At 40.2% G+C, this 27,971-nt stretch overlaps 1 protein-coding gene across 2 annotated transcripts; it reads left to right on the top strand.

Annotated features, from left to right (window-relative positions):
• The first annotated feature begins 911 nt into the window (after positions 1–911).
• LOC118231074 (ferric-chelate reductase 1-like) lies at positions 912–27,363 on the top strand. Of its 2 annotated transcripts, XM_035424536.1 has the most exons (11): positions 912–1,129; positions 2,129–2,336; positions 7,107–7,237; positions 8,453–8,550; positions 9,027–9,453; positions 10,135–10,323; positions 15,185–15,283; positions 25,617–25,749; positions 25,976–26,032; positions 26,747–26,800; positions 27,050–27,363. In XM_035424536.1, the coding sequence occupies exons 1-11, from the start codon at positions 1,124–1,126 to the stop codon at positions 27,103–27,105; spliced, it is 1,458 nt and encodes a 485-aa protein (XP_035280427.1). In that variant the 5' UTR covers positions 912–1,123; the 3' UTR covers positions 27,106–27,363. The 2 variants fall into 2 exon arrangements, with proteins under 2 accessions (XP_035280427.1, XP_035280428.1); XM_035424537.1 differs by lacking the exon at positions 10,135–10,323 and having other exon boundaries at positions 915–1,129.
• The last annotated feature ends 608 nt before the right edge of the window (positions 27,364–27,971 follow it).

The following is a 27,971-nucleotide window of genomic DNA, read 5'->3' as shown; positions in this document are numbered from 1 at the left end:
GAGCAATACAATAATAGGCAACCTGTCAGACTGGAAACATCACATTCCTCACCAATCTATTCATCTGTGTGTCTGTCTGGCAGTCCACGCCTGTGTGTGTCTGTGAGGCTGTGTTTCTAAGTGCAGGAATGGACTGCTCAATCCCTGCTCTGCTCAACCTGGCTGGCAGCCCTGAACAAGTATAAATAGCAAACAGGTCAACACCCAAGAAACAGTGCTAAATAATAATAAATCACCCAGATTCAACTAGTTTAGCCACAGCACTAATAGATAATTATTAGGAAAGGGGACTACACATGACAGCTAAGCTTGCATAGAGTGGGGCCATAGCAGGACCTTTCACATGCCACTTTAACATACAGCCCACAAATGCCCAATCGACCAGCGGGGGTCGCTACATAGCGATGAGCCAAGGACTCCGAGCCACCAACTGCACATCGCTCTACGGATCTACGGCCACAGCCGGCACCGGTGCAGTCTGGATCCATACCGCGCAGAGTGCTGCCTTAACTGAACGAGCCACCCAGCAGCCCAAGAGGAACTCTTTTCTATGGGCATGTTCATAATGCAGATAATATTTGGTTTGGACACAATCTGAATGGGGTGAGGCTCCTTTGGAATGGAGAGAGAATTAAACATATTATTCCAAATCAAAAACAGTCATGAGATACAGTATGAATCATCAGCGTTCATCATTAATCCACACCAAAACCAGTCATGAGATATGGTACAAATAATCAACATCACTCATCATTATCAGCATCCAGCATCAGATTACATCAGATTAAATTCAGGAGAAATTCAGCGTGAGGTGAAAGCCTCTTTCATAACAGTGATCCTGCCAGCTGAACCTGCAGTGGCTGACTTCACTGGAAACACCCTGTCATACCAGCATGACAGCTTCAAAACATGACATCAGACATTTCCTGACAAAAGCTAATTTTACAGAAATACACTAACAAAACAAACAGTACATTCCCCAAGCATTTAACATGGTTGGTAAGGACATAAAGAGTGTGGTATCCTGGAAGAGGCTAGTAAAGACGTAGTTTGGCATATCCCAGCTCACACTTCACTCTTGATTTCCCCACTTCCACAGGTGAAGGAACAGCTCAGCAGTACCATGAAGGTAAGTTACAGCATGAGAATAACTGTAATGTCACGGTAGTGTTTCTGTACTGTTACAGTAGTGTTAAAGAATCTGTAGTGTTACATTAGCATTAAAGAATCTGTAGTGTTACAGTAGCGTTAAAGAATCTGTAGTGTTAGAGTTAAAGAATCTGTAGTGTTACAGTAGCGTTAAAGAATCTGTAGTGTTACAGTAGCGTTAAAGACTCGGTAGTGTTACAGTAGTGTTAAAGAATCTGTAGTGTTAGAGTTAAAGAATCTGTAGTGTTACAGTAGCGTTAAAGACTCTGTAGTGTTAGAGTAGCGTTAAAGACTCTGTAGTGTTACAGTAGTGTTAAAGAATCTGTAGTGTTACAGTAGTGTTAAAGAATCTGTAGTGTTACAGTAGTGTTAAAGAATCTGTAGTGTTAGAGTTAAAGAATCTGTAGTGTTACAGTAGCGTTAAAGAATCTGTAGTGTTACAGTAGCGTTAAAGACTCTGTAGTGTTAGAGTAGTGTTAAAGACTCTGTAGTGTTACAGTAGTGTTAAAGAATCTGTAGTGTTACAGTAGTGTTAAAGAATCTGTAGTGTTACAGTAGAGTTAAAGAATCTGTAGTGTTAGAGTTAAAGAATCTGTAGTGCTACAGTAGCGTTAAAGAATCTGTAGTGTTAGAGTTAAAGAATCTGTAGTGCTACAGTAACGTTAAAGAAGTGTCTCTGTAGTGTTTCTCTAGTGTTGCAATAGTGTGAAAATTTTCTTGTAACATTTGTTTCATAATTGGAAGCTAAATTAGAGGACCTTCTTTGAAATTTTTTTCATTATAGAATGAAATGCATATTTTTAAATTTGATTTGAATAACATCCATAAACTGGACAGGATCTTATTTGACAGAAATAATTCAGGTGACCATTTAGTGGCCACCATGTACAACAATCCCAGAAGAAACATTTTATTTTCAGAATATTAATCTATGAGAACTATTACAATGCTCTTAATATAACTTCAACCTCCCCCATAGATGCAGAGCCCAGTGTGTCTGACCGTGGGTGTGTTTGTGGTCTTGAGCGTGAGAGCCAGTGTGAGGGCTTATGAAAACGGAAGGGACATACCAGCCTCAACATGTGGTGATCTGAAAGTACAGCATGGTGTTCCTGCACAGACCACACCCTCACGGTTCCGTATCACAGCCAACCAGACCGCATACCAGCCAGGAGACACCATTACAGGTGAGAACACCTGCCAGGCACTACATTAACTCACGAGCACACTGACTCTCACCCTGAGTAACTCACGAGCACACTGACTCTCACCCTGAGTAACTCACGAGCACACTGACTCTCACCCTGAGTAACTCACGAGCACACTGACTCTCACCCTGAGTAACTCACGAGCACACTGACTCTCACCCTGAGTAACTCACGAGCACACTGACTCTCACCCTGAGTAACTCACGAGCACACTGACTCTCACCCTGAGTAACTCACGAGCACACTGACTCTCACCCTGAGGAATACATTAGAAGTGCATGAGGAAATTCGACTGTAACAGGTAGTTTCTATTATGATTTACCCTCATTTCCTCTTGCACTTAAAAAGGTAATTTTCCCCAGGTTCGCACTCCTCTTAAATAAAGCCGAAAAACTTTGTGGCACACACACCAGAGACATGGATTAAGGCAGCATTTTAAGGGCACAAGCGTAACATCAGGACTAAAGTATCAAACCTATGAAATATGTGAGGATGTATTCAAGGTATGCACAAAATGTACATTCAAATGCTTTTTTTCTCCTTTTTTTTTTAAACAAAAAAAAATACCCAAAGTGCATTATATTTCACTTGTTCTACTCTATTTCACAAAATCCACATCAGCTAGCTAGTTATTTGCGTATCTGCCATAATTAGTTCAGATCCTGTATTTTATTTTTTTAGTTCTGGCTTTTATTTTAATGGTTTAAATTGCCTCTGCTCCCCGCCGACTAGCTTGATAATGAGAAGATGTAAACATACAAACCACAACAAATCTAACGGAAGGGCATCGGGCTTCCCGCGGGACGGCACCAACCGCCGTTTAAAAACTCAATCAAACAAATTTTCTGGATAGCCAACCAACAAGAGACAAAACACACCAACACGCCTCCGATCTCAAAACGTGTGCGTGCAAGCTCACGCAGACACACAGACTACACTGTGCTCGTTATAGAATATAGAACATAGATGCATGCATACTGCTGTATGCTACTAACATTGCAACCATAGGCGCACTATTAACATTGCAACCATTTGCGTACGGGTACAGCACAGCTACACCACTATCACCATCTCCACCTAAAAAGAATCGAGCATATCACCAAGGTCAATGCAGACGAGTTTCCAATAGCGCTTACAGATCCATATGAAATCACTGTTTTGCATAATTGTCAAAAGAGCCAAGCCTGACATGCACATAAACGAAACCGTATGGCTTACCATCAGAAGAGTTGAAGGCGGCGCGTGCTGACACTGAACTTTCTCAAGACGGCGTCTTTCCGCTCACTTGCACTTCGGGTTAAGTCTCTCTCAAACGCCAGCTGAACTAACAGGGCCTTTCGTTTATAGACCATTGTGTGTCTGTGGTCCGTAAAAACGTTTCTTAAGAGTAGAGAATGAATTCTCGCACAATGCTGTGGAGGCGCCGAATATTAACGCATGCTTAAAAGCAGTCAGTACACTGAGCATTGCCATGAGATTTTCGTGGTACTTTGAAAGAACATCCCATTCCCTTATAATGTAAAGTTTCCCTCGATTGACTGCGATTCTTTTTGCGAGGTGAAAAAATGCAGCTTCATATTTCTGCATCGCGTATAGGTGACCGTGATAGGACCATTATATCTGCTTCACAGCTAGGGAGGTCAAACCTGTTTTGGCTATCTTTCAGAAAACATACTTTAACATTTTATTCTTCATGCATAATGTCATAAATGCTAAAGTAGCCTATAATCAAATAACAACATATAAATCGCTAACTTGCCAGAATACAACGGATGTTTGCTATAATTCGATTTTAAATTATCCGCTTTTCTCCCCATGTAATCACTGTCTGGAGGGAAACGCATCATCACCTGTGCGACTTTTAGGGTGTGGTTATCAGTTTTCCTTCAACAACGTGTGAAGCATTATTTTGTGGTATTCGTACAGTACAATTAATCTCATAAAAAACACGTTTTCAACGTACAAAAATGCCAAGTTACTCACACATACAAGACATACACCGTCTATAACTCATTCATTCAGACTGCCAAAATCCAGGCCTGCCATTAAAAGTATTGATATCAAAATGACGCCAAGTTACGGTATTACAAACAATATAGGCTATCTTGCCTCACCGAAATTAAATAAAATGTATTCCAAAGCAATGCTACCCAACATTTCCTCAAAGTCACTTGGCCCTGTGTTTTGTAATCTTACCATTTTACAATGTCATGCAAACTTTGTGTCAGATCAAAGTATCAAATATTTCGAATTGCCTCATGGAACACATTGAAATTCATGCAGAAAACTGCTGGTCAGTAACTACTCTCATGGTTGTGTCTTTTTGTTTCTTTTTCCTTTTTTGGGCCGCCAGATGGCGGTAGTCTTGTTCCTTTTCCCTGCTTAATTGTTTTATTGGTTCCAATTATTCTATTATTGTTTTTCAGTTGTGTCTAGTTATCCCTTCCCTCTGTGGTCTGATTGTGCATTGTGCCTTCCTGTGTCTTGTTAGGGTCTAGTCTGTTTAAGTCTTCTTCTTCCCTGACTCGGGTGCGGGTTCCTTGTGTTTTCGCTTGTGTAAGAGTTTGCCCGTGTTTCCCCGTGCCTGTTTTTGTCCACCTTATTCTGCCCTGCCCATTTAGCTTCTTTTTGGATTTTCTGTTTTCTGTTTTTGAGTTTTTGTCATTAAAATCTGTGAATTTTCGTTTTGGAGTTCTTGGTTTTTTTTTACTCTGCATTTGGGTCCATTCCCTCGACAACCCGTGACAACTACAGGAAGCATATTTCTCCAGAAAACATATGTTTATACTTGCTTCCGAACTGAATTTGAGTAAATGTACAAGTGATTGTATATTTGCTACGTACAATAAATACTGAATGTAAAATACATATTGTTCATACATACATAGAGAACTTCTTTATCCCCATGGGGACATTTCCCTCGCAGCATGTTACATTCACATTTAGGAACAGACATTTATACCAAGAAACATACAATCATTCACGCAACAGAAAGGCTGGGCAGCGAAATACATACATACCAATACAAATTGGACATATAAGCCGCGTTTCCACCAAAATTACCCGGAACTTTTAGTCCCAGGAACTACTTTTCAAGGAACTAAAAGGTTCCTTCAGCCCATGGTTGTCTGTGTTTCCACCGCGGTCTAAAGTCCTGCGAAGATTAGGCAAATTAGCCCACTGACGTATGAAAAAGCGACGTTGTCGTCTGTCCAGCTGTCCTATGGTTTCTTCTGTAACCCCATACTACCACCAAAGTAGCCTACATTATTTTCTAATAACCGGGACAGCCTGGACGGGTTTATTCCACTTATATACAACGGCTACCAACAATGACTGTATATGGTTACTTTTGTATTTATTGATTTTTATCGATTTAATCACCTGGAATTGAAATATTCTTCTGCAGCCGTTTGGGCATATTTTACCGTTGTCAAGCAAAAATGTCGTTGGTAGTTGAACTTGGACCGTTGTTATGCAACAAATAGTATATAACAGGCCAATAGTCAGATTGTAACTGTTTTATATATCCTCTCAAACACATTCATTATGTTTTTATGCGAACATTCGCTTTCATGTATTGACATCCGAAGCGACAGAATGCATTCACATTTCCAATATAACTGGCAACAACAGCAGAAAACATGCACACGTTGTAAACAATTTGCTGTTTGATTACTTTCTCATCGTCAATTCCATATAGGCTAATCGCAAAATGACAAGAATAGAACGAAAACTCGGACTTGCGTGAACATTTAAATTAGTAGTGGTACAGCCACCGTTTGCTTTCCTTCAAAGTTACTGCTAGCCGAGCAGCGAAGTGTGCCCTCCAGATGCGAACCATGCACCATAAATTAGTCCATAGTCTTCCTGGTCTTTTCATGGAATTGAAGAATGGCAGTAAAATGGAGTAAAATTACGGCAGTCTGAAAAAGCTAAAGGGACGATTACTAGAATTAACCTGTTATTTTACCCTGACAAAAAGTGTGGAAGGCGATTTCCAGTTTGCTTTTACTGTATCACCAATGTTAATTACGCAGAACTACCGCATACCTCACATAACTGTATCGAACGTTTTGAGTCAATTACAACGGGCTAACAAAGAAAATCCGGAAGAAAATATTCAGCAACCGAATTAATCCGTTTGAATGTTTTGGTAGCCTACGTAATATGCTGTCCCAGCACGAATGCTTAGCATTTTATAAAACGAATACTAAAGCAAGAAAAGAACAGAAGAGCACACGTTATAATTCCAAGACGTTGGCAGGCTATAACCAAAACTAGGCTACTGCGCCGCATAACATACAAGTTTGATTTGAAGTTATTATGAAAATAAATTGGTTTGCGGCTGCATATTTTCAAACATGGCGGTTAATGGCGGAAAATAAATACAAAAAAATGCTGCAAGTACTCGACCAATCAGAAATGTTCAGCGCTGCAAGCTCCACCCAAAAGGTTCCTGAAAGTACTACCCCCCGAGCAGGAACTTTTTGGGGGGTAAAATAAAGCCCCAGGAACTAAATTTAGACCCTAGTTCCTGCGGTGGAAACGCACTGAGTTCCTCAAAAGGTTCCTAGTTCCGGGGTAAAGTTCCTGCGGTGGAAATGCGGCTATAGACGCCTATTCAATCAATCTTGACTGTGAGAAAGCCATCCACACATATGTTTGGCCTGTCTATGTACTGCATGCTTATACACACAGGGCCAAGTGACTTGAAAGTTGAGGACTAAAAGTGACTCTCTGCCACAGTGACTCTCTCTGGGGAGACGATGTTTCGAGGATTCCTACTGGTGGCTCAGAGGGTGGGTGGGGATCCTGGTGTGGGTACCTTCACTTCCATTGACCCTGGAATAACTGAACTGCTGTCGTGCAAAGGACCGGTGAGTTACCTGGGCCGCAATCATTTACTTGCTAATCCAGTGCTTTTAACACTTTTCTTACACATCCAACATATACAATATATTTATTTGATTTAATTTGGTCATTATTATCCAAGATATCAATTATCAATTAAACTGCTGGATTGGTTGATAGGCAGAGCAAACTGTTGGATCAACCTTTATGCAAATGTGCAACTCAAAACCAGATTAAAATCAAGAAATGTATTGTTACTAAAAATTATGTTTATGGAGGGGAGAACAGGGAGACAGAGAGAGAGCGAGAGAGAGAGGATTCCTATGGTCAAACAGCCACTACCTGGACCGCGAGCAAAGATTACAGTCTAAAAACTACATATCCAACATGTGATACTGCTGTACCTGATTTACCTGCAATCATCACACTTCACCTGCTTTACCTGTAACCGTCACACCTTTACCCATAAGTTTTATTTTAGGCTATATCATACTCATTGCTGTTACACCTGGCATATGTGGCAGGCTGTTACTGTATAATGAGCCCGTCAGAGCTGAGAAGATAACGTGTATCTACAGGGCCTTGCATCACATTCACCTCAGGCAAAAGCATAGGGCCTTCCATCACAATCACTTCAGGCAAAAACATAGGGCCTTCCATCACAATCACCTCAGGCAAAAGCATAGGGCCTTGCATCACATTCACCTCAGGCAAAAGCATAGGGCCTTCCATCACAATCACCTCAGACAAAAGCATAGGGCTTTCCATCACATTCACCTCAGGCAAAACCATAGGGCCTTCCATCACATTCACCTCAGGCAAAAGCATAGGGCCTTCCATCACAATCACCTCAGGCAAAAGCATAGGGCTTTCCATCACATTCACCTCAGGCAAAACCATAGGGCCTTCCATCATATTCACCTTAGGCAAAAAGCAGGGACTATATAAAATTATCAGAGTCCCAACTGTTAGGAACAGGCATTAAATAAACCTAAAATGCAATGTTATGTGTTAAGGCACAATGTTATATATAGTGCTAACTGTAGCATAATCAATTTGAGGGTATAATTCTAAATTCATAATTGTGTTTAGGGGTATTCAACTCAAAATGCATCCTCAGAGAGTGACTTAGCAGTCCTGCTAGGGGAAGTCCTTTGTCCCATGGGAGAAGTGGGGGTGAGTAAGGAATTAACTTATTAGAAATACCCCAAATATCATACTGATGGGCTCTCTCTCTGCAGAATTCTGCTGTAGCTCAGCTACGAAACCAACTCCTGTTCCAGGTAAGAGTCACGTGGACTGCCCCTCCCTCTCAGCCACTGGGAGACATTGTGTTCAGGTAAGCATCTCTCCACATTTAGCTAATAATGTTTAGTACTGTATCTCTCCTGTTCCAGAGCTGCATGTGCTCAGTACTGTATCTCTCCTGTTCTAGAGCTGCACATGCTCAGTACTGTATCTCTCCTGTTCTAGAGCTGCACGTGCTCAGTACTGTATCTCTCCTGTTCTAGAGCTGCACATGCTCAGTACTGTATCTCTCTTGTTCTAGAGCTGCATGTGCTCAGTACTGTATCTCTCTTGTTCTAGAGCTGCACATGCTCAGTACTGTATCTCTCTTGTTCTAGAGCTGCATGTGCTCAGTACTGTATCTCTCCTGTTCTAGAGCTGCACATGCTCAGTACTGTATCTCTCTTGTTCTAGAGCTGCACATGCTCAGTACTGTATCTCTCTTGTTCTAGAGCTGCATGTGCTCAGTACTGTATCTCTCCTGTTCTAGAGCTGCACATGCTCAGTACTGTATCTCTCCTGTTCCAGAGCCACTTTTGTGCAGAATTATTTCGTTTTCTGGGAGGCGGTTCCAAGTGCAAATATCACTGGACCAGCCCCTCCCACAACAATAACTGCCCCTCCCACAACAACAACTGTCCTTCCCACGACAACAACTGCCCCTCCCACAAGAACTACCACTTCCACAACAGCAGCTGCCCCTCCCACAACAACAACTGTCCTTCCCACGACAACAACTGCCCCTCCCACAAGAACTACCACTTCCACAACAGCAGCTGCCCCTCCCACAACAACAACTGTCCTTCCCACGACAACAACTGCCCCTCCCACAAGAACTACCACTTCCACAACAGCAGCTGCCCCTCCCACAACAACAACTGTCCTTCCCACGACAACAACTGCCCCTCCCACAACAACTACCACTTCCACAACAGCAGCTGCCCCTCCGCGCATTGTAAGTATATAAAACACACACACACACATAATTTTTCTATTTCTATGTTTCATTATACCTGAAAATAAATAAATTAGATTGAATTTTGATGGTGAATGTCTCTGAATTAGGAATCGGGTCTGAATACAAAGAACAAACCTCCCTCAGTACCGGGCATGTGTTTAAGAGGCTACACAAGAGCTCCTTCAGAAGTTTTGTTCTTTTAGAGGGGCATGTGCTTTTGAGAGAGAGACCTCACTCGGTACATGATGTGTTTTTGAGAGAGAGAGAGAGAGAGAGACCTCACTCAGTACAGTGCATGATGTGTTTTGGAGAGAGAGAGAGACCTCACTCAGAACAGGGCATGTGTTTTTGAGAAAGAGGGAGACCTCTCTCAGTACATGGAATGTGCTTTTGAGAGAGAGAGACCTCACTCAGTACATGGCATGTGGTTTTGAGAGAGAGAGGGAGAGAGAGAGAGAGAAAGACCTCACTCAGTACAGGGCACGTTTTTTTGAGAGAGCGAGACCTCATCTAGTATATGTCATGTGTTTTTAAGAGAGAGAGGCCTCACTCAGTACATGGCATGTGTTTCTGATAGAGAGAGAGACCTCACTCAGTACAGGGTATGTGTTTTTGAGAGACAGAGAGAGACCTCACTCAGTACAGGGCATGATGTGTTTTTAACTGTGTGTTTTGTAGAGCAGAGATCTCTGTGGGAACACATATGACTGTGTCAGCAATCCCCTAGAATGTGACCCTGAAAAAGACAAAACCTGTATGTTTGCATCAAGGCCCAAATCCAACATGCGCACAGTACAAGACAGAGTGCAAATGAGAGGGGAAACAGCAGGGTACTTCGCAGTGGGTAATCAACCCAACACCCGCATGGTAAGGACACCTCACAGTGGGTAAACTACCCAACACCCGCATGGTCAGAGCATATCAGAGAGGGTAAACTGCCCAACACCCGCATAGTCAGGGCACCTCAGAGTGGGTAAACTACCCAACACTCGCATGGTCAGGGCACCTCAGAGTGGGTAAACTACCCAACACTCACATGGTCAGGGCACCTCAGAGTGGGTAAACTACTCAACACCAACATGGTAAGGGCACCTCAGAGTGGGTAAACTACCCAACACCAACATGGTAAGGGCACCTCAGATTGGGTAAACTACCCAACACTCGCATGGTCAGGGCACCTCAGAGTGGGTAAACTACCCAACACCCGCATGGTCAGGGCACCTCAGAGTGGGTAAACTACTCAACACCAACATGGTAAGGGCACCTCAGAGTGGGTAAACTACCCAACACCAACATGGTAAGGGCACCTCAGATTGGGTAAACTACCCAACACTCGCATGGTCAGGGCACCTCAGAGTGGGTAAACTACCCAACACCCGCATGGTCAGGGCACCTCAGAGTGGGTAACCTACCCAACACGTGCATGGTAAGACAATGAATCATTGCATTTATAAGGCACTTTTCTGAACGCTCAAAGTGCTTTACAGTGATGAGTGGGAACTCCCCTCACCCATGACCAAAGCATACATAGCCATTCAAAACTGTTCACACCCTTTATAAAGATGAGTTAAGAAGGTTATATAAGATGTAGGATATAATTAAAAAAATAGAAAAATACACAGTATGCCTTTCCATATATATTTTATTTTACATTTTAATTTATAAATACTAAGCAAATACAATTGCTCAAAAGACCAGTCAGTTATACATTTTTACCAAAAATGTAAATTATCCATGTCTTGGATAAGTGATTGCAGTTAGCTCAAGTCAGTCAATGCAAAGTTAGCCACAGTTTAATAAACTGTCATGAGCTACTCCTGACTTGCTAGCTCTCACTATCATCATGCCAGCAGTCCTGACAAACAGGAAGTTCACTACATGGTCATGGCTGTGAATTCAAATCTGCCACCAACAAATATATCAAAGATTATGGGCCAGATTGGTAGTGGTGTGTATGCAATGAGGTAATGATAGTAACCATTAGCCAGCTAGCTGCCATTTAGCCTGCCAAATGCATTTCACATTCAGAATCAGTTACCATGTTTACATGCATGCCATATTCCTAATAATTATACTTATTCTGGATTGGGTCTGATTATACCATTTACATATGTTATCAAAGAAGTAAACCAGTCTTATTCGGGTTTACATGGGCAGCTGAATATTCTGTTTACAGATTCAGACCTCACAATGTACTTGTAAAAAAACTTAAAACTAAGAAATAAAAACGGACACATGGTCGCTCATTCCTGTTTTATTTTAGTAGGCCTAATACGTGTGCTTCATGTTCTTAAAGTAAATGAAGCATGCTTTCTTTTTTTGTAATGTAGAGTAATACAGTACATTATAATGTATTGTAGTGTAATGTAGAGTACTACAGTGCATTATAAGGTATTGTAGTGTAATGTAGAGTATTACAGTGCATTATAAGGTAATGTAGAGTAATACAGTGCATTATAATGTATTGTAGTGTAATGCAGAGTAATACAGTCCATTATAATGTATTGTAGTGTAGAGTAATACAGTCCATTATAATGTATTGTAGTGTAGAGTAATACAGTCCATTATAATGTATTGTAGTGTAATGTAGAGTAATACAGTGCATTATAAGGTATTGTAGTGTAATGTAGAGTACTACAGTGCATTATAAGGTATTGTAGTGTAATGTAGAGTAATACAGTGCATTATAATGTATTGTAGTGTAATGTAGAGTAATACAGTGCATTATAATGTATTGTAGTGTAATGTAGAGTAATACAGCGCATTATAAGGTATTGTAGTGTAATGTAGAGTAATACAGTGCATTATAATGTATTGTCTTGTAATGTAGAGTAATACAGTGCATTATAAGGTATTGTAGTGTAATGTAGAGTAATACAGTGCATTATAAGGTATTGTAGTGTAATGTAGAGTAATACAGTGCATTATAAGGTATTGTAGTGTAATGTACAGTAATACAGTGCATTATAAGGTATTGTAGTGTAATGTAGAGTAATACAGTGCATTATAAGGTATTGTAGTGTAATGTACAGTAATACAGCGCATTATAATGTATTGTAGTGTAATGTAGAGTAATACAGTGCATTATAAGGTATTGTAGTGTAATGTAGAGTAATACAGTGCATTATAAGGTAGTGTAATGTAGAGTAATACAGTGCATTATAAGGTATTGTAGTGTAATGTAGAGTAATACAGTGCATTATAAGGTAGTGTAATGTAGAGTAATACAGTGCATTATAATGTATTGTAGTGTAATGTAGAGTAATACAGCGCATTATAAGGTATTGTAGTGTAATGTAGAGTAATACAGTGCATTATAAGGTATTGTAGTGTAATGTAGAGTAATACAGTGCATTATAAGGTAGTGTAATGTAGAGTAATACAGTGCATTATAAGGTAGTGTAATGTACAGTAATACAGTGCATTATAAGGTATTGTAATGTAGAGTAATACCGTGCATTATAATGTATTGTAATGTAGAGTAATACAGTGCATTATAAGGTAGTGTAATGTAGAGTAATACCGTGCATTATAATGTATTGTAATGTAGAGTAATACAGTGCATTATAAGGTAGTGTAATGTAGAGTAATACAGTGCATTATAAGGTATTGTAGTGTAATGCAGAGTAATACAGTCCATTATAATGTATTGTAGTGTAGAGTAATACAGTCCATTATAATGTATTGTAGTGTAGAGTAATACAGTCCATTATAATGTATTGTAGTGTAGAGTAATACAGTCCATTATAATGTATTGTAGTGTAATGTAGAGTAATACAGTGCATTATAAGGTATTGTAGTGTAATGTAGAGCACTACAGTGCATTATAAGGTATTGTAGTGTAATGTAGAGTAATACAGTGCATTATAATGTATTGTAGTGTAATGTAGAGTAATACAGTGCATTATAAGGTATTGTAGTGTAATGTAGAGTAATACAGTGCATTATAATGTATTGTAGTGTAATGTAGAGTAATACAGCGCATTATAAGGTATTGTAGTGTAATGTAGAGTAATACAGTGCATTATAATGTATTGTAGTGTAATGTAGAGTAATACAGTGCATTATAAGGTATTGTAGTGTAATGTAGAGTAATACAGTGCATTATAAGGTATTGTAGTGTAATGTAGAGTAATACAGTGCATTATAAGGTATTGTAGTGTAATGTAGAGTAATACAGTGCATTATAAGGTATTGTAGTGTAATGTACAGTAATACAGCGCATTATAAGGTATTGTAGTGTAATGTAGAGTAATACAGTGCATTATAAGGTAGTGTAATGTAGAGTAATACAGTGCATTATAAGGTATTGTAGTGTAATGTAGAGTAATACAGTGCATTATAAGGTAGTGTAATGTAGAGTAATACAGTGCATTATAATGTATTGTAGTGTAATGTAGAGTAATACAGTGCATTATAAGGTATTGTAGTGTAATGTAGAGTAATACAGTGCATTATAAGGTATTGTAGTGTAATGTACAGTAATACAGCGCATTATAAGGTATTGTATTGTAATGTAGAGTAATACAGCGCATTACAAGGTATTGTAATGTAGAGTAATACAGCGCATTATAATGTATTGTAGTGTAATGTAGAGTAATACAGTCCATTATTATGTATTGTAGTGTAATGTAGAGTAATACAGTCCACTATAATGTATTGTAGTGTAATGTACAGTAATACAGCGCATTAAAATGTATTGTAGTGTAATGTAGAGTAATACAGTGCATTATAAGGTAGTGTAATGTAGAGTAATACAGTCCATTATAATGTATTGTAGTGTAATGTACAGTAATACAGCGCATTATAATGTATTGTAGTGTAATGTAGAGTAATACAGTCCGTTATAATGTATTGTAGTGTAATGTAGAGTAATACAGTCCATTATAATGTATTGTAGTGTAATGTACAGTAATACAGCGCATTATAATGTATTGTAGTGTAATGTAGAGTAATACAGTGCATTATAAGGTATTGTAATGTAGAGTAATACAGTGCATTATAAGGTATTGTAGTGTAATGTACAGTAATACAGCGCATTATAAGGTATTGTAGTGTAATGTAGAGTAATACAGTGCATTATAAAGTATTGTAATGCAGAGTAATACAGTGCATTATAAGGTATTGTAGTGTAATGTACAGTAATACAGCGCATTATAATGTATTGTAGTGTAATGTAGAGTAATACAGTGCATTATAAGGTATTGTAATGTAGAGTAATACAGTCCATTATAAGGTATTGTAGTGTAGAGTAATACAGTGCATTATAAGGTATTGTAATGTAGAGTAATACAGCGCATTACAAGGTATTGTAATGTAGAGTAATACAGCGCATTATAAGGTATTGTAATGTAGAGTAATACAGTCCATTATAAGGTATTGTAGTGTAGAGTAATACAGTGCATTATAAGGTATTGTAATGTAGAGTAATACAGCGCATTACAAGGTATTGTAATGTAGAGTAATACAGCGCATTATAAGGTATTGTAATGTAGAGTAATACAGTCCATTATAAGGTATTGTAATGTAAAGTAATACAGTGCATTATAAGGTATTGTAATGTAGAGTAATACAGTGCATTATAAGGTAGTGTAATGTAGAGTAATACAGTGCATTATAAGGTATTGTAATGTAGAGTAATACAGCGCATTATAAGGTATTGTAATGTAGAGTAATACAGCGCATTATAAGGTATTGTAATTGAATGCCTCTTTCTTTATTTCCTCAGGAGAGCAGCAATGCAATTGCTTGTGCCAAAAACACAAATGGAACTTTTACTGCTTTTCTACTCCAGTTCAACATGACCTCTGTGCTCAAACATCAGCCAGTAAGTTTACTACGAGATTATTAATGTTAATACAGAATAATTTCACAATGTATTTCTGGACAGCACATTCATTCACTGAGTGCTTAAAAAAGTAAATCCATTTTAAAATGCACAGGGAGCCAGTGTAGTATAGCAAGAACTAGAATAATCTAGAATAATATACTAGAATAATACAACTAGAATACTGTACTAGAATATATGCTCTCTTGTTCCATAATTAAAAAATGAAACCCCTGGGGTATACCTCATTGCCGACGATGAAAAAGGGGCAATATGGTATTTAGTGTTTAATAACTTTGCTCGTTTCACATCGAAACTTATTTTAAATTGTGCTGTGAAGCTAAGCTCTGTGGATACAGTCCCTGCTTTGCTGCTAAACCAGTCTGAGATTTCTCTGTTGACGAGCCAATTGGAGGGAAGTGTTTCTTTGTTTGGTGCAAACTGTCAACACTTAATTTACAACACAAAGGAACTGTCTGTGTGTGAGAGATTGTGATGTCTGTGTGAGTGTGATTGTGAGGTTTGTGTAACTGAATTGAATAGATTTATTTCGAACATGTAAAAAATAAGAAAAACACATATTTAAAAAAAGAACGGCCGATAAAATGAACAGTAAACATGTAAAGCAAATTCTCCATAAACAAAATAAATATTACATGTCCGAAAAGGAGTAGGAAGAAGTATACACTTATATGGTCCTACCCCTTTTCTATAACTTAAATCGTGAATTTGTTTTCATGTTTGTTCATGTTTATCATATATACACAATTACCTTCAAGTCCATCATATACGACTTAAATATTTACCTTAGTTTTTATCAAATATAACTTAAATAATTACCTTAATATTTATCCAATTTACACATACATAATCATCGTGCAGGTGCCCATCCAGCATGTCCCAACAATCACATAGAAAAACAACATTAACAACGAGAGTATCAGTCCTGAGAGAAACAAGACCCCTTCCTCATTCCACATCCCTGTGCAACTCAAAAATAATTTTTTTGTACATCTGCTTGAACTGGTTTATATTTATACTTTGCTTGAGTTCAACATCTAGACCATTCCACAAATTCACCCCAGAAATTGAAATGCACAAACTCTTCAGAGTAGTACAAACACAATGTTTTTTTAGATTAAACTTTCCTCTTAAGTTATAACCCCCCTCTCTGTCTGAGAACATTTTTTTATGTTGCCAGGAAGTAAATTATTTCTTGCTTTGTACATTATTTGTGCAGTCTCAAATTCTATTCGATCCATGAACAAAGCATGTGACTTTAAAAACAGCATGTTAATGTGCTCACAAAATACTACATCGTTTATCATCCTCATGGCTTTTTTTTGTAGTATGCATAATGAGTGTATGGTACTTTTGTACATGTTACCCCACACAGTAATTCAGATACAGTAATACAAGTGAACAATACAGTGTGTATAACACTTTATGATCCAATATGTGCCTAGTTTTCCCCAGAACGGCAATGCTCCTTGCCAACTTTGCTCGTACATATTTTATGTGAGGTATCCAGCAGATTTTGTGGTCTAATATCGCACCCAGAAATTAATTTTCATAAACTCTTTCAATATTAACATTGTCCATCGTCACATGTACGTGAGTGTTTATTTTACAATTTCTAAACCGCATAAGCTTGGTTTTGTTCAAATTTAATGATAATTTGTTTAATTTACTCAGTCGTAACCACCTCCAAAAGCTGCTGCAAATTCACCCCAGAACAAAAAATATTAGTGTCGTCCGCAAATAAAATAAATTTAAATATCTTTGATATCCTACAAATGTAATTTATGTACAAAATGAACAGGTCCGGGCCTAATACTGACCCTTGTGGGACTCCACACATGGGTCCATACATGTTTCTTTATACTCACCTCTAAAAATTGCTGCCTGTTTCCCATATAGCTTTTCAACCAATTCAGCACAACCCCTCTAATACCATACCTTTCCATTTTGTTGAGTAATGTGTCATGATCAACGGTATCAAATGCTTTTTTAGATCTATAAATACTCCCACTGCATACTTCTTTTTATCTATACAATTAGTTATTTCTTCTATTAACTCAATTAGTGCCAAAGATGTTGATCGGTTTGTTCTAAATCCATGCTGACTGTCAGTCAACAATTCATGCTTCTCAATGAAGTTGTCTAACCTCTCAATGAAGAGTTTTTCCAACTTCGAGAACTGTGAAAGTAAAGACAGGCCTGTAATTAGCAAAGTAATGTTTATCCTCCGTTTTATATAATGGGATAACTTTAGCAATTTTCATTTTACTTGGAAATGTACCCGTTTGGAAGGACAAGTTACAAATGTAGGTTAGTGGTTTTACAATACCATCAATGACACGTTTGACAATTGTCATATCATTTTAATTCCAGTCAGTAGACATTTTATTCCTACACTTACTAACAATATCTATAATTTCCATTTCTTCCACTGCTCTAAAAAAAATTGAGCTTGGATTTCTATCCCCATAATCATCAACAACCTCCCCCTCTGTTGTATTTGGGTCATTGATTGCTTCTACCAATTTTGGTACAACACTTACAAAAAAATTATTAAACCCATTAACGACATTCATATTATTTATGGTCTTATTATCAATAAAGTACTGCGGGTAACTTGAGTTTCTTGCTACATTTCAAATAATGCTGTTTAACACACTCCATATGCCCTTAATGCGGTTTTTGTTATCCTCTAATATTTTATTATAATAATCCTTCTTACATATCCTCATAATAGTAGTTAACTTTTTATATTTTTCATATTTATTTTCTGCATCTATGGTTCTATACTTTTTTTTAATTTATTAATTTTTTTTAAACAGGCATTTTGTAGCCCCTTTGTGATACACGGACTATCTATATAGTTTTGTTTTCTGCTGTATTTTTTTTTCATTGGAAAATTTGTCATACAGTGATTTGAATAATTTAAAAGTTTCATATGCTTTGTCAATATCATATTATTCTCCAGTTCTGTTAGTAATTCACTTCTAAATGCATTCATGGCTTCTTCTGTTCACACTTGTTTGTATTTAACATTACTGGCATCCTTATCCTTCATATAATTACAGTCATAGACTACAAAAACTGGTAAATGATCACTGATGTCATTGATTAGTAGCCCGCTCACTGTATTGTCCTCCATAACATTTGTAAATATATTATCTATTAGAGTGGCACAGTCTGATGTTATTCTACTTGGTCTAGTGATCATTGGATATAAACTCATACTATATACAGCATCAATAAACTTCAGTCATTTTGTGCTCATTAGGATTTAACAAATCTATATTGAAATCCCCACAAATAAACATAACCTTCTGATTGGTCTTGGCAAACATTCCCTCCATACTATATTTCAATGTTAGATCCCGGCGCTCTATATACACAGCTAACAATTACATTTTTATTTTTTGCCATACAGGTTTCTATGGTAATACATTCCAGCACATCAATCTAATGTGTGTGTGTGTTATGACCATCCCCTGGCCAGTCGCAGCACAAACGAGATCACACAAAATAGTTGCAATTCAAAAATATTTTAAATTAAAGAAACCTAAAAAAGAAAAGAAAATGAATGCGCAGTGTAGCCAGAGTGCAGGTTGTCCTCTGAATGGAGAGAGAGAGAGCATCAGCCAGAGGGCCCCTTAAGCAGGACCCCCTCCAGGTGACACCAATTTCCTATTAGGAAGACAATCAAAACCAATGTTGCAACACCACAAGCAGCCACTAGTGCAGGGAGCCATAACATCCCCACCACCAAATGGTGACACCTGTCGCCACCAAAACAGTCTCAAATCACAGGCAAAATATATAATACACTATTACACAAAAAGTAAACCCTCGACAACGCATCAGCTAGAACGTTGTCTTTACCACGGATATGAACAATCTCAAGGTTGAATGCTTGGAGTATAAGGCTCCAGCGCATCAACCTCTGATTTGAATTACGCATGCGGTTCAAGAAGACCAACGGATTATGGTCTGTGTATAATAGAACAGGGCATAAAGAGGAGCCAACATAAACCTTGAAGTGTTGGAAAGCGAGAACCAGGGCAAGTGTCTCCTTCTCCACGGTTGAGTATCCACGCTGCTGTGGACTAAACTTCTTAGAGAAGTAGCAGACAGGATGTTCAACGCCATTAGAAGCAACTTGGAGAAGAACAGCACCTGCCACAAAATCACTTGCATCCACAGCAAGACGGAAAGGCTTTGAGAACTCTGGAGCCGCTAATACACTAACTTAGCAGGGCTTTGGAATTCTTGAATGCACGCTGGCTGGAGTCAGACTAGAGGAAATCAACCTTGGGGCTAATGAGATCGGTCAAAGGGGCGACGACAGAAGTTTACAGAAATTCCTGTAATATTCAGCTATACCCAAGAATCGCTGTACCTCTCGGCGGGTGGTTGGTACAGGAAACTGGCAAATGGCCTCAACCTTTGCTCCTACGGGATGCACTTGCCCCCTGCTAATGACCTTACCAAAGTAGGTTACAGTAGCTCTACCAAACTCACACTTGGCAAGGTTAATGGTGAGGTTAGCGGCAAACAGACGGTCAAAAAGCTCCCGTATGACCCAAATGTTTGGACCACGAGGAGCTAAAAACCACCACATCATCGAGATGACTCACAGCTGGAAAGACCAGACAAAACGTAGTTACGATGTTGGAAGGTTGCAGGCGCATTTCTCATGCCAAATGGCATTACCTTGTACTGGAGGAAAGAGTCCGGCGTAACAAATGCAGATATCTCTCTAGCACGAGCGGACAATGGAACCTGCCAGTAGCCTTTCAGAAGGTCGAATTTACTGACTAAAGTGGCAGATCCCACCCTATCAACACAATCGTCCATTCGCGGTAGGGGATAACAATCAGGGGTAGTGACAGAATTAACCCTTCGATAATCGGTGCAGAAACGATACGATCCATCCGGTTTGTTGACCAACAAACATGGAGAACTCCATGGACTTGCAATCTCGTTCAGCAATATCGTGTCAACATATAATCAACCTCCTTTCGCAAGAGCTCACACTTCAAGGGGTTGACCCGATAAGCATGTTGCTTAAATGGGGAGTGCAGAGCCCACATCAATGCCATGCTCCATGACAGATTTATGACAGGGCACATCAGGAAAAAGAGAAGGGTAAGACTGAACTGGTGACAATGTCAGCCTTTTTAGCACCTGACAGGTGAGGAAGATGATCAGGAAAAGAAGAAAATTCTGTAAGCAACCCTCTATCACACACAGATGGAGGAGTTGCACCCTCCTCACTCTTCTCCAAGAGTGAGGTCAATGCAACATTCCTACCCTGGGAATGAACAGTCACATCCCCAACACTCCTCTCCAGGAGTGGAGACGAGGCAACAGTCAGCCCTGGGAAGGTGAAGGAAGGCAAAGGTAAATGTGGGAGCACAGCGGAGAGTGATACGGGCTTTGCAGTAGGCCCTCTCCCATGGTAGGGCTTTACCATGTTGTGACAATTGCGTAGGCCGTCGCCTATCAGGGGTGATGATAACAGTCACGTTCGGATACCCTACGTTCCACCACGTATGGACCACTATACCGTGCCTGCAGAGCAGAACCAGCAATGGGCAGCAGAACCAACACCTTATCACCAGGGTTGAACTTCTGGACCTGGGGTTTACAGTCAAACCAGAGTTTCATTTTCCCCTGAGCAACTTATAGATTCTGCTTTGCCAATCATGGGCTCAGTGTAATTGAGAGCAAAATTTGCTGACGTACTCCAACAAATTATGCTGAGGCGTATCCTTAAGCTACTGGTCCCTCAACAGGGCCAGAGGACCACGCACCGTGTGACCAAACGCTAATTCTGCAGGACTGAACCCTAAAGACTCCTGCACTACCTCTCTGGATGGAAAAACCAACTAGGGGATGCCCTCCTCCCAATCCTTCCCAAGCTCCAAACAGTAAGTGCGAAGCATAGTCTTAAGGGTTTGGTGAAACCTTTCTAAGCCCCCCCTGGCTCTCAGCATAAGCACTGGAGACATTATGATTGATTTGGAGCTGTTGAAGGACTTGGGCAAAAACACGACATGAAGTTGGTTCCCTGGTCGCTTTGAATGACACTAGGGAGGCCGAAAACAGAGAAGAACTTTATTAATGCTTTGATGACTGCTTTTGCAGTAATCTTCCACAGAGGGGCAGACTCTGGGAACTGAGTAGCAGCACACGATTGTTAATAAGTACTAATGGCCCCCTTTTTGACCGTGGAAGAGGCCCAACACAATCCAGAATTATGCTCAAAGGGCTCTCCAACTACTGGGATTGGGTGAAGGAGGAATAGTCTGGTTAGGTTTCCCGGTAACCTGACATGACACGTTTTACAGAATTTCATCACATCCCACTTTAAGCTGGGCCAAAAGAATTGCCGAAGGATGCGATCATGCGTTTTATTAATCCCTAAACGTCCGGCCAAACCATCATGAGCCACACTCAAAACCTTGTTTCTGTAGTTAGATGGAATAACTATCTGAGAAATTACCTTCCACCCATCAGGAACATCATGTGGCCTCCATTTCCTCAGCAACACACCATCCCTAAGGAAATATCCTTGGGGCACAGCATCAATCTCCTGATCAGGAGACACAGACTCAAACAGAGACACAAGGGTTGGATCAGCCTTCTGAGCAGAGATTAATTGTGCTTGAGACAGTGGCATGTCACAAATGGTGGTTTTCACAGTATCACCCTTCTCTGGAACAAGGTCTTTAGATGTCTTGACAGTAGAGAGAGAGGCAGACTGAGTCAGACATTTCAGGGTGCCCAAAAAACAAAGGTCTACAAAACACTCTTCCTGCAAAGAGTCACTAGCATCACGTTGCTTTGCCATAGCACGAGTGACAGCACATGTAGGGAAAACATTGGGATATTTCTGTTCCAACTCTTCTGGACCCTCACACACCAATGGCACAGAGACAACCTCAGGTGGAGTGTCACTGCCTCCAAACATTTCCACCTGCCAGATCTTTCCCCAAAATAAATGTAACACCAGGCACGGGGAGGAACTGTCGCACTCCCACCACGACACTGCCAGTCACTAGGTCAGAAATTAAATGAACGCGATGTAAGGGGACGTCAACAAAGCCCATCTCAAACCCTCGGATTAAAACACTTGTGCCAGCGGAGGTCTGTTCAGACAGGGGTAAAACTCCTAATAAGGACTGAGCAGCGCCTGAGTCTGGGAATACAGACTGGTGCATTTCCACCCTAGCCAGGTATTGACAAAGAGCCAATCATGAGAAATGGTGTGTAATCCATTTGATTACTGGAGCATTTAGATGGTGAGACCTGGATTTCAGGTTCAGCAACGTCACAAGAAGTCAAAGCTACCAGGCTGACAGATTTAGCACCCTGCTGTTTTTTCCTGAGAATAGGGCAATAGGAGATCCTATGTCCTGGCTTTTTGCAGTAAAAACTGACTCCATCAGGGTATTTACCCACAGGGCTACACTTCTCAGCCAGCGGCACAGATGGCACAGGACCAGTGGAAGTGAGCTTTAAGGAACAAAAACCCCCTTGATGTCCGTCTTTGCCCTCGTTACGATGATTTTCCCCAAACAATCTTATGGGTCAACACAAATTCATCAGCAAGCACGGCAGCTTGTGACACATTGGTTACTTTTTGTTCATTGGGATAAGTGGTAATGGCCTCAGGCAGACCATTCTTAAACTCCTCCAGAACCATCATCCCACAGAGTTGTTCCCTAGTCTTCTGAGATTCACACCACCTATCAAACAACTGCACCTTCTCCCTTGCAAACTCCACATAAGTGTGTTTATCCTGCTTAACATAGGGTCAGAACTTCTGCCGGTATGCCTCAGGTACCAGTTCACATGTACGCAAAATGGCAGCCCGGATGAAATCATGATCAGCACTGTCTTAAAATGATAATGTTGAATATGCCTCATGGGCTTTACCAGTAAGGACACATTGCAGCAGCAAAGTCCATACATACTTGGGCCAATTTAAAAAGGTGGCCACTCTCAAAATGAGAAAAGTACTTCTCTACTTCCTTTTCTGAAAATGGAGGGACCATACGAATATGCCTACCTACCTCAAATGCAACAGAAGAGTTAGTCTTCTTGCCTTCAACATCTAACCTCTTCATCTCCAAATCTGCCTCTAGCTGCTAATTCCAACCTTTTCATTCCCAATTCATGATTAAGTAACTTCAATTTCAAGGTAACCTCAGACTGAGTCACAAGGGGGACTCCTGTTCAGCTCCAAGCACCCTCATGTCAGTCAAAATTGCCTTCAAAGTTAACAACGTTGGCTCCAAGTCGTTTATCACTACTAGAAATCTCAATTCCATAATGTTCTGCAATTTTAAACAGTTGCTCTTTGGTAAACTCCTCTAGCAGGTCCTCAGAGGGATCATCAAAAAAAAAAACATCTGAATGTCAACAGTAGACATCGTAAGATAATCCAGACAAATACAGTCAAAAATACAATTAGAACCACTCACCTAAGAAAACACTATCAAGAGGCAAACAATGGAATTGGATCAACAGTGCACCAGCACCACAATAGCAGTAATACATTGTAGCACAACCAACACTAAATACAATACCATATGTTACACGAAAGACAAACCAATTACCGTTAACCTAATCAAAGTACCAAAGCACAAGCAAAATGTTTGACAGTACAATAGCAACAGAATCACAAGTAACCATCTACAGCTTTACAGCTACAGCACAAAACGCAAGCACAGGGACAACCGCAATCGATGTCAAACTGTTAAACTTACAAAATGTTACAAGCGATGCACAAAATTACTACACTAACGTTATGTGACTAGCGCTACAAAAACAAACATTGCTAAGACAATTGTAGCATCAAAACCATCCCATAACACGGGAATGCATTACGAAAATAGCACAGATTTACTTACCGAGTAAATTTTTGCTCTCTCGGAAAAGCACGCGGAAGTAATTCTAACAGTTTACAGCCACCACGGCTTGAAAGCACACGCATCACAGTTCGCAAAGCAAGTAGAAATGTGGACATGCAAAGTTTGCTACTATCACAAGCACGAACAAACGAACGGCCATGAGCATGAAAATGTCACTAATGAACGTGCGAAAACACAGCTACCGATTGCACAATCAAAAACAAACTTCAAACGAACAAATGTAGCAAATGTCCATACTCACCCAAACACATCAGCTCTCTCGTTCTAGCGTCCTCCGCCTGAGCAAAATCTCAAGTGATACTAATGATCACGCTAATTAGGCTACAACAACTGAGGTCACGGGGCGTTACTTTGACTGTGTGGGCTGACAGGGCTTCCCCCAGGTCCTAACTACCTAGTAACAACGGAAATCTAACTAAAAACCTAACCTAGTCTTCAGTGTACTTACCGGACTCGAGGCGGCTTTTAAACGCAAAACCAGTGAACGCAAATGAAAAACCAATAGAATAGTCACCCACAGCGAACCGGAGCATACCCCCACCCAGAATTAACACCAAAAATGAGAAAGACAAAATAACAAAGTGACAAGCCCGAAGGACATACCCGACGACTACAGTTACCTGAGGGAAACACACCAAACCAATAACACTCAGTCGGCTCAACCTATCGCCGCACCCCGCAAACGCGGAGAACTTCCATATTCAAAACTGTGCTCAAGCGAAAAAACTAGAGAGAATACATACCGGATCAGCAGATCCCGGACGAGCCCCCAATTATGTTGCGACCAGCACCTGGCCAGTCGCAGCACAAACGAGATCACACAAAATAGTTGCAATTCAGAAATATTTTTAATCAAAGAAACCGAGGAGAGGAGAGAGGAGAGAGGAGAGAGGAGAGAGGAGAGAGGAGAGAGGAGAGAGGAGAGAGGAGAGAGGAGAGAGGAGAGAGGAGAGAGGAGAGAGGAGAGAGGAGAGAGGAGAGAGGAGAGAGGAGAGAGGAGAGAGAGAGAGAGAGAGAGAGAGAGAGAGAGAGAGAGAGAGAGAGAGAGAGAGAGAGAGAGAGAGAGAGAGAGAGAGAGAGTGAGTGAGTGAGTGAGTGAGTGAGTGAGTGAGTGAGCAGTGTAGCCAGACTGCAGGTTATCCTCTGAATGGAGAGAGAGCATCAGCCAGAGGGCCCTTTAAGTAGACCTCCTCCAGGTGACACCAATTTCCTATTAGGAAGACAATCAAAACCAATGTTGCAACACCACAAGCAGCCGCTAGTGCACAAGGGCAGGGAGCCATAGCAGTGTGTGTGTGATTGTGAGGTTTGTGTGTATGTGATTGTAATGTCTGTGTGTGTGTGTGATTGTGAGGTCTCTCTGTGGTGTGTTCTCCCAGGTAGATGCAGATGTGTTGGGGTCATTGAATGCAGGGGTTCTACGCTGTATATTCTTCATCAGAAACATAACAATCCTTCCTCAATTCACCAATGCAATGCAGGTGGTTTTTGCCACTGGGACCTTCGAGAACGGTGAGATAGTCTGATGGAGTTCTGTACAGCTACTTAAGAAACTCAAGTGATGATCTCATCTTTTTGTTTTGCATGAATACACACACACACACGTGCACACACACGCATGCACGCACACACACGCTCACACACATGCTCACACACACACAGGAGACAGGAGAAATATAAGTCTTGATGTGAATTCAGAACTGAAAGATAAATGTTGCAAGTGTTGTTTCATTTCTAGGTAAACCTGGCCTTCCCAATGTGACCCAGCTTATCCCAGGAGACTCAGCCACTACAGGTAAATCACTTGCCTGAAACGGCATACAAAGGATTAAACAGTTCCCACCATATTTAATCAGAAATATATCTCTCATTACAGTAGCACTAGCCACCAGTATTAGTTGATAATTTTAAAGGCACTGTCCACCCTTGTAGCAACGGCTAACAGTCATGAGAGAACTGTTGACCACCGCGGGTCAACTTATATGCTCAGCAGACTGCCAATATTAATTCTAGAGGGTTCAAGGCCTAAACGGTCAAGATGAGTAAGTGTTTAGGGCACGTTAGAAACACAGAATCTCAGGAAAGCTTAATTTATTAGGTAGTGGACACAGCGATATTGCTCATACTGAGGCACTGGCCAGACTGAACTATCACATAGTTTCCTGTGTACGATAAACTAACATCATGGCTCTGCACTGTCATCTGCTGGCCACAATAAGGATGTAATTACTGATTCACTTACTCCCAGTACACATGCTCAGGTGATGATAACCATCATATCCTCTGATACAATAATGATCACAATCATATTCTGAGCAACATTAGTGATTATAATCATATTCTGAGCAACATTAGTGATTATAATCATATTCTGAGCAACATTAGTTATTATAATCATATTCTAATTTACAGTAAAGTACAGAGAGTAAAGTATCCCACATCCTAAATCCTCTCTGGTATAAAATTGTGATTTTGCCATTTTCCATTAAGCATTTTTTCATTTTTTCAGATGGATCGAGTCCCTGTCTGATTATTATTAATGGTGGGGGTGCACCTACTCAAGGTAAAACACAGTGTTGTATCACCATACCTCTGAAACACATCACTTACTGCTGTAGCACTGCATAACAGTATTTTCGCTTGAACGCACAGTTCACTGCTCTACCCCTTGTTCTACAGACTTAACACTACCTAACACTCGTTGACATTATTAGGTCTAACGTTATTAGCTTAAATTTAGTAATGTACCATTGGATAACAGAAAGGATTTAGATGAGATCCACCAAATGTGAGTGTGTTTCTCTCTCCACAGGCCTAATGCTGCTCACAGTTAGCCTGGGTCTCAGGATGTTGTGTGCTCCAGTCTGAAGTGGCTGCAATTCCTTTCTGCTAATCTTACACAGCTCTGAGCTCGGCTTGTTCAGTCTGCTAATCTTCCACTGCTCTGAGCTCGGCTTGTTCATTCTGCTAATCTTCCACAGCTCTGAGCTCAGCTTGTTCAGTCTGTATATTATAGGTTATATGTCATAGCTGCTGTAAATAGTGTATTTTATCATTTTCAATGATATCATCTTGTGCCATTTAACAGCTGAGCCACTATAAAAATGAATTATGCATGCAAAGAAATTCTGCTTATATTCTACATTAACTTCTACAACAGTACAGCATATACACTTTTTGAAAAGTCTTGTAAAGTCTTATATTACAAAAGTATTATCTTATCTCATCAGGGAATAATACAAGGCTGCCCCCTATCAGCATTTTGGAACCATCTGCCGGGTTCTGCTAATGGGCTCAGGCATTGGCCTTAAGAACATGTGGTACTAGTGCAGGTAAACAGGAAAATGAACTGGCTATGTGTGCAGATGATATGTTATTACTTTTGCAACACCCAAAGATTTCAGTGGAAAAGTTATTAGAGTTAATGGATAAATATACAAAGATTTCTGGTTTCAGTGTTAATAGGGGAAAGTCAGAACTTACCACTTTGAATGATGCATGTACTGAATGTACACATGCACACACACACACACGTGCACACGCACACACACCCCCCTACACACACACACACACACATATACACGTGCACACACACACACACCCACACATACACATGCACACACTCACATATACACGTGCACACACACACACACACACACAGACACATACACATGCACACACGCACATACACACACACACACACACACACACATACACGTGCACACACATACATA

This window comes from Anguilla anguilla, chromosome 7 (genome assembly GCF_013347855.1).
Source record: "Anguilla anguilla isolate fAngAng1 chromosome 7, fAngAng1.pri, whole genome shotgun sequence".
Classification (NCBI taxonomy): Eukaryota; Metazoa; Chordata; class Actinopteri; order Anguilliformes; family Anguillidae; genus Anguilla; species Anguilla anguilla.
Note: the sequence above shows the minus strand (reverse complement) of the source record. Positions and strands in the feature narration are given on the sequence as shown.